This window comes from Micromesistius poutassou (assembly GCF_964030765.1).
Source record: "Micromesistius poutassou genome assembly, chromosome: 8".
In the NCBI taxonomy this organism is placed as follows: Eukaryota; Metazoa; Chordata; class Actinopteri; order Gadiformes; family Gadidae; genus Micromesistius; species Micromesistius poutassou.
The window spans coordinates 2,369,063-2,376,562 of NC_140278.1; the positions used below are offsets into that span (position 1 = coordinate 2,369,063).

General features: G+C 49.6%; 2 protein-coding genes across 2 annotated transcripts; one reads left to right on the forward strand and one right to left on the reverse strand.

Moving 5' to 3' along the window:
- Window positions 1–353: 353 nt before the first annotated feature.
- alg2 (ALG2 alpha-1,3/1,6-mannosyltransferase) lies at window positions 354–4,044 on the reverse strand. The gene is made up of 5 exons (XM_084471610.1): window positions 3,930–4,044; window positions 3,430–3,601; window positions 3,098–3,235; window positions 2,810–2,977; window positions 354–1,785 (listed from the first exon to the last, which is right to left on the reverse strand). Exons 2-5 carry the CDS (start codon window positions 3,598–3,600, stop codon window positions 1,045–1,047), a joined length of 1,218 nt encoding a protein of 405 aa, XP_084327736.1. The 5' UTR covers window position 3,601; window positions 3,930–4,044; the 3' UTR covers window positions 354–1,044.
- Window positions 4,045–4,419: 375 nt separating this feature from the next.
- Window positions 4,420–7,098, forward strand: sec61b (SEC61 translocon subunit beta). The gene is made up of 4 exons (XM_084471483.1): window positions 4,420–4,560; window positions 4,941–5,038; window positions 5,723–5,827; window positions 6,460–7,098. Exons 1-4 carry the CDS (start codon window positions 4,558–4,560, stop codon window positions 6,545–6,547), a joined length of 294 nt encoding a protein of 97 aa, XP_084327609.1. The 5' UTR covers window positions 4,420–4,557; the 3' UTR covers window positions 6,548–7,098.
- Window positions 7,099–7,500: the final 402 nt, after the last annotated feature.

The following is a 7,500-nucleotide window of genomic DNA, read 5'->3' on the forward strand; positions in this document are numbered from 1 at the left end:
ACAAAACAAACTAGCCAAGAGTGGGGAAACTATGTGTCCCCTTGTTTATCAAGAGTTCTCCAGGAATGTCAATACGTGCTGGGCCCTACAGTAGTAGAGCCCGGGCAGTAACGACCTTCTGCCTTTCTTCCCACTGATAACGACCCAGACCCTCACACACATCAGCCCACGTCTGACAAAGCCAAACGCTTTATCGCCCGCTAATAGCGTCCGACGCGGCCCCCTTCCAGACAACCCGGGTATTGATCCGGGGGCATGTGAGCGCCCGGGCAGGCCTGCTGCTCCTCACCACATTCCTCCCCCTCACGGCGGCTCTGTGAGCCGGGGCCAGACAAAAGAGAGCGTGCAAAACATTTCATTCCAGCAATCAATTTATTGGCTCCAGTCATTTGTTGGGCTCTTGTTTGCGGTGGCGGGCCCTCTCTTGCACATGTGCGACTGTATACTGCTGCACATTCTCTCACACAGACACACACACACACACAGAGGGTGGCATTTTTCCAGGGGCAGGATGGGTAAACTCGTTACTCTTTTCTTAATTGGCACAGAGATTCCGTCCCTCTTCCTCTCAGCAACCCCTCCAGGGGAATGCTGATTAATTGTCCTTAGAGTCCTCATAATATCCTCTGCCACAGAGGCCCCAGCTTCGCACCTCTTCATCACCTCCCGCACGCACACCACACACGCAAACACAACTCCAGGCATGAACGCAAGCACACACACACACACACGCGCGCGCAAACACACACATACACACACACACAAAGGCTGATAAATGTATAGGTGTGTGCTATTATATACAAACACAGCCAGAGCCTTTACATCACTTCTGTCTTCCTTTTCCCCAAACACAGACCGCCCCCCCCTCCCCCTATCTGGGGCCCTTTACCTGGCCTCTCTACCACCAGCCTCACAGTTTAATGACAGATAACGCTGCTCCAGGGAACCAGATCAAAGCTTAGGCCAGTTAATACTATTCAGAGCTTTTCCCTCGACTGCAACCCTGAGACCACCAACACCTCTAACTCTGCCCCGGCAATGGCCTCACTGGCTCAGCCTGAGGATGTACCCGTGCAGCTGGTTTGAGAAGGCCTCCAGGGAGAACTTATCTTGCACCCGCTTCCTCCCAGCGTGTCCCATGTCCCTGCGGAGCTGGGGCTCCCTGACCAGCTTCTCCATGGCCTGGGAGAAGGCGCCGGCCGTGGGCTCGCACAGGAAGCCCGTCCCCCCGTCCTCCACGCTCTCCAGCGGGCCCCCGGAGCCGACGGCGACCACCGGGCAGCGGCAGTACATGGCCTCCACCGGGACGATCCCAAAGTGCTCCCTGCTGGGGGTGTAGAGCACGGCCGCGCTGCCCCGCAGCAGCGCCACCTTCAGGTCGTCCGAAGGCGAGCGCAGGAAGGTCACCCGGTCCTCCAGGCCCAGGCGGCCCGCCAGCTCCTTGAGCTCGGCGTGGTGCTGCACGTTCTCGGCCACGCGCTCGTCGAACCCCCCCGCCACCACCAGGTGGACGCCCGCCATCAGGGCGCCGGGCAGCGCGTCCCGCAGGGCGGCCAGCGCCTCCAGCGCCAGGCCCAGGTTCTTCTTGCGTTCGTAGCGGTTCAGGGACAGGAAGAGGCAGGCCGTGCCCTCGGGCAGCAGGCCGGCCAGGGCCTGCGTCTCCCCGGGGGGGCGGTCGAAGTTGACCGCGTTGAGGGAAGGATAGAGCACCTCGATGTGGACCTCCTTCAGGCTGAGGAACGTCTCCCTGAAGACCCCCGCCGTGAACCGACTGTTCACGACGATCTGGAGAGAGGTTCATGGGGAGGAATTCACACAATAACACGTTACAAATAGTATGCGAATAATGGTCATTGTTTAGCGGCTCTCCTGAGGCATGCTGGCAGACCTCTCTTTGTTTTACGAGAACGTTGCTGTCACTGTTCCCAAAAGCCCTCCCATCACGCCAGCCACACAGCTGAGGTCTGCTGGTTCCTGTCACACAGCTGCACGGAGAGTAGACACTAGACACACAACACTTATTGGGGGTTTTCTATTCTGAAGTCCTGATCTTACAAATAGAGACTTTACTTTGTGTTGTTGACCCAGAACAGGACAGCTCAGTCACAAGGTTCTTGGTTCGATCCCCAATGTCCACAACCTACCAGTAGGCATCCCCGAGACGATGGATACCTTCTGCCTGGTTCTGAAGACCTGTCTCTGATTTCAGAGTACGTCTCTTGGGATAAAGGCATCATCAGCATCATATTTATGGTAGTAGGACCATGTCCTTATTTCACCCCATTCAGTTTTTGGTTATATTGTTATATAACCAAAAACTACAATACAGTCAGTGCACTTTTCTCAACTAACAGTAAATCAAGCTACAGGTCCTTTAGAAACAGGGGGGCTAACTGCGGGTTTGGTTACAGTGTGTGGTCAATATCTGGGAGGGAACAAACTGTGGATGTTTTGGTTGGGGATTGGCACACTCACGTTTCCACCGTTCTCTTCCTGAAACAACTCAACTGTCACATGATTTCAGAACGAGACTTGATTAGACACAATAACAAATAGAGTATCAGAGGACGTACATTGATGGGGTGCCGATGCCCCTAGGGTTACACTGCAGTGGGCTGCGACGGCTGAATGCTGTCCCCCAATTCTGGAGCAATTTAAGAAATGGTTTTCCACAAAGGTCACAAGGGTTCAGGTCTAAAATCTCAAAGTTATCCTTGAACACTTTCCCCCTTGGCAATCGCTTCACTAGAAAGCAAGAGACCATTGTCCACTGGTTCCCAGTGAGGGTTCTGTCCCCATAGCGTCCTACCATATCAGCCATCCCAGTAGTGCGCTCCTCCAGCCAGTCGATGGGAGCGCGGTAGAGTCTCTTCACCGCAGACGCCCGCTGGGTGAGGAGCTGGTCTGGGAAGTGGCAGTAGAACAGAACCCTCTTCCTCCGACGGGACAACCTCAACACTGGAATGCACGCGGACACCTGGGGGAGGGACCATAGTCACCATCGACGGCAAATGTGTCACATCCCACGTTACACGGCAGACAAGGTGGCAAGTATCTAAAAACAGTGCTCCGATGGAGATGGTCAATGAGGACTTGCCTGATCACAGAAGATGACATCATATTCCAATCCGCTGAAAAAGACCAGGTATAGGGCCACGTAGACCATCCTCAGGTAGGCACACAGGGCATGCAGGTAGCCGCAGACGCTGGTGGGCAGCCAGTCACCTACACACACCTGTTAGAAAAGCAGGCAATAAACGTTTAATGTGGTTACTGTGGAACTTGACAATATGCAATAAGTGCAACAAAAAAAAAGTGTCTATATTACCGATATGTATTGTGTGTGTGTGTGTGTGTGTGTGTGTGTGTGTGTGTGTGTGTGTGTGTGTGTGTGTGTGTGTGTGTGTGTGTGTGTGTGTGGACACCCACCACTGGTAAATCTGGGTCCAGGGTCTCGGAAAAGCAATGTGATGGATCATAATGTGCGGTCCAGATTTGGACGCTACAGCCCCTGGACTTCAGGGCTACAGCTGCGTCCACCACCAGTCGTTCAGCTCCACCTATTCCCAGGTCGGGGTGGACAAACACCACCCGTGGCATCCTGGCGGCAGAAACCAGCGTTACTACCCCAGTTTGAACTATTTCTCAAGTGGAGCTATCGCTCCCGTTGTGCTTCCGTGGTAAAAGGCATTCAAACGCATGTCATAGGTGTAAAAGTGTACAATGAAAGACAGGAAAGCGCACGTAGATAGAGTTTTAATTCTGAAGAGTTGAAGTTGTTGAATGGGCTGAATGGGTTGAATGAATTGAATCTGATGTCTAGAGATGTCTAGATGTCAGATGTCTAGATGTCTAAGTCAACCACAGAGGCAACGCTATGTACATTATTCTGGGAAATAAATGGCAAATAACAAGGCTGTAAATGTTACCTCTATATCGCGACAATGCACCCTGTTACTCGCAATTCTTTTGAAAGCCCTAGATTGAGAGCCTGGTGAAAACAAATCCCTATCAGTTTGTTTCCCTGGCCTGCGTTGTAACTACACGTTGTAACTGTGACAGGGGGTCGGCCATGGTGGATCCAGCTCTCATCAGAGCTCGCGGACCAGCGGCTCCGGTCGGAACCACAATGGCGTCTAATTCCTCGGAGCAGGACCGGCGCTTCCCGTAAGACACGTCGGCGCTCCTTCAAAGCTGTAAAGTATGTGCCGTTATAAAAAAAAAAAAAAGCTAAACTGTGTTCATTTTATAGTAGATACATATTAAATGTATCTGTAAACCTTTGAAATGTATTCAAATAATCTAGGTTATTCGCACGCCACTACGTTAGGCGAACGTCCCGGTATTTGTAGCAGTGTTTCTTCTGCTGATCAGGCTTCTCCCTGGACCCCTTCGGGGGGCTTCGGTTCTGTAGTCGTGTCCTTTTAGTCGCGCGTCATCCCTCCGAGCTCCCGTCGAGTGTGTTCAAGTGACGCCGGCTGCCCACTATCATTTGACGTGGACATAAGCTTCAAGCAACTCTCCAGGTCCAGTGTGTGTTTGGAACATTAAAGCACAATGGTAAGACTTCTCTCCTGCTTCAGGTTGTGTTGCGTGGTTTCATTCATTGTCGTAGTGCATCTGTACACCACACTGCCCCTCTGGTGTTAGCCTAGCCTGCTCCGCTAACGTGAGAGCGTCTCTGAGAGTTAGCAGACGTGGCATTCGTTTCATTTGTAGAATAGTTCATTCCTCTGCTACAGTTTGAAGAAATAACTTATTTACAAGGTTATTATTACCCGTCAGATGTGTTTTGTGTGTTTATGTTATAACATGAGTCAGAGGATGTACCTATTATCTTGTAAGGCCTTGCCCCAGCAATCGGGTTGAACGGGGGGCATATGGCTGTCCCCAGTGTCCACATCCAGTATCCATTATCCTGTTTTTCTTTCCTCCTGTAGCGTGTACCAGCAGCAAGTTCAGCCAGCGTCGGGGCCTCTGGCCGGTCCCCCAGCAAAACCGTGGCCCCCCGGGCAGCAGGCTCCACAGTCAGACAGAGGTGGGCACCGAGGCACCATGCGAACTCTTGATCCCTCACAAGTTGAAAACGCATGCAGATAACCCACCGTGTATCCTGTCATTTTGATGATGTTTCATTTCCATGTCCTGTCCATTTGTAGATAACACGATTTTCATTTTTTCAACTTGTCAACTTAAGATACACACAAACACACGCACATGCACTCACACAGAGACTGGCATCTCTGCTGCCTCTATTCGGGTATGCCATTGAGTTATGCTTAATGTATTTCAAACACTATGTTAATGGCATTAGATGATGCTGTTGCTCTTGGCTTAATCAGTGTGTAATCAGAGGCGAGTTGGCGCTCTTGTGATCATTTTCCAATGTAATCACCCTCTTCATTGTCTCATTAACCTCTATTTAATCTCATCACACAAATAAACTAGCAATGAATCAACAACACCCCCAACCAAGTAGAGATCACTGTACAATACTATTTTATACAATATATTATGGCACTGTATTAAATCCATTAACGGAAAATCATTTCTTATTAATTGTGTTTACAAGGTTATTGAGCAACACTTTTTGAGAGAAAGAAAATTATTCATGTGGGTTCTTTCCTTTTGTCTTCGATAACTGTGTTTTAGTAAAAGTTTCCTTTTCATTGATTGGTCTATTGGACAACATAACCAAACCAACCATGTGTGCGTGTTACAGGAAGGCCACCAGCAGCAGCACGCGCAGCGCTGGCAGGACAACGTCTTCAGCAGGCACTGGGGGCATGTGGCGCTTCTACACAGAGGACTCGCCAGGACTCAAAGTGTAAGTGATGCCAACACTTCATGTGTGCACTGGCAAAGCAAGGCCCTGCACAAGTGACACAGGTCTATGTAGGCATCCAGCCAGTCAACAATAGCTGCACTTTGTATAACTAAACTGAATTTGACGGCCACAGTTTTGGAATCTTGTGTCAAACACGCAAAAAATAACTATCCCTGGATATTCATTAAAAAAAAAACCTCATACTGTTTAAAGAGCTTCGATCCATAATAGAACCTGTCAGATATTAAAGAAACACTCTTGTTTCCTGGACTCCTGGCTCATGTCTGGTCCATGATGCTGGCTATAGAATGCATGGAGGTGGGGGTAGGCGGGCCATACACATCTTGAATGTGTGTTTGTTCCTGCGTTGGAACTGGCCTCAAAGCTTCATTAAAGGCTTCACTCTGAAAGGTCAACTCAATTACAACCTCCTGTCGGGGAGAGGAGGTGGCAAATAGAGGACATGGTTGGCATGGCAATGTTGCTACTTAGCAATACACCCCACGACCACTCCCTTCCTCTGTCCTTCTCTCAGCCCCTCCAGGTTGCAGAAGCTCATCAATTAACTTGGTCGCTGCAGCAGATCTGAAGGTGTCCAGGGTGTTGATTATTGTAACGTTCTCTCCTGACAGTGGGCCGGTGCCAGTGTTGGTGATGAGTCTACTGTTCATCGCCTCGGTCTTCATGCTGCACATCTGGGGGAAGTACACTCGCTCCTAAAGGGCTCTGGTGGACTCTCGGACTTCGACCCCCCCGCCCCCACACGCCGCTACAGCTTCTTACCACAGCAGACCGGGACCAAATGACAAACGAACAAACGTGTACTCCCCATGTCCTCTTCATCCTCCACCCGATCACGACCATATGCAAACCACAGCAACCACACAAAGTGGCCCATGACAACGTTTTGTACAGACTGTATTTTTGGGGTGAACAGTCTCTGCTCTGATGGGTCTGTATGGGTCTGTGCGCTTTAGCTTTCGTCCCTCTCCCCTCTTAAGGACGGTTGTGGGCGTAAGTCAGGAGGCCACTCTCCCTGGCCGTGTTCCTGTGTGTTCGCGGCTGGCCAGCTGCCATGCAGTTCTCTCCTGCTACATGCTGGTTCACACAGGCACTATTACCAGCCCCTCATTACTCTGTGGAACTCGAAATTGGAGCCTTTTATTATAATTTTTTTTTTTTTTGGTAATTGTATTTGTACAAAAAAAAAATTGTCATATTGTACAATAAAACACAATGTATGTTTAAATCAATTTGCCCTTGGTCTTCATGTTGGCTCCATGAGAAGATTGTTGAGTATACATTAAGAGATTTGAAGTGGTGTTATTGATAGATTCAACATAGTGGGAGAGAGCATTGTCCTGCCAGATGTCATTGCAGACAGAAGTGTTGCCTCGATGCTCTTAGTCTGAATCATAGAAACAGTCAATGTAAACATAACCTTTCTTAGACTGTAGGCATTTTGTATATATATATATATGAATTGATTCAGAATTCACGTAACATAGCTGGTGCGATTTGTAAAATCAGCAGTATGATGTTTGGCATGTGATTTTTATTTTATAATGGCAGTATTATATACAGTATAATATTTTGAACGTCCTATGGTATGCTCTGTGTAAAGCACGGGAACTCCTATCCCGCCACTCTCAGGGGACACGTTTGCCTTTCTG

Bases quoted from the DNA above. Each gene is read 5' to 3' on its own strand.
- alg2 (XM_084471610.1), bottom strand. From the start codon at position 3,600: ATGCCACGGGTGGTGTTTGTCCACCCCGACCTGGGAATAGGTGGAGCT. The intron at 3,236-3,429 runs GTGGGTGTCCAC...CTTTTCTAACAG, and splicing joins TGGACCCAGATTTACCAGTG to GTGTGTGTAGGTGACTGGCT. The intron at 2,978-3,097 runs GCAAGTCCTCAT...TCCCTCCCCCAG, and splicing joins ATGTCATCTTCTGTGATCAG to GTGTCCGCGTGCATTCCAGT.
- sec61b (XM_084471483.1), top strand. The intron at 5,039-5,722 runs GTGGGCACCGAG...TGCGTGTTACAG, and splicing joins GGCTCCACAGTCAGACAGAG to GAAGGCCACCAGCAGCAGCA. The intron at 5,828-6,459 runs GTAAGTGATGCC...CTCTCCTGACAG, and splicing joins GACTCGCCAGGACTCAAAGT to TGGGCCGGTGCCAGTGTTGG.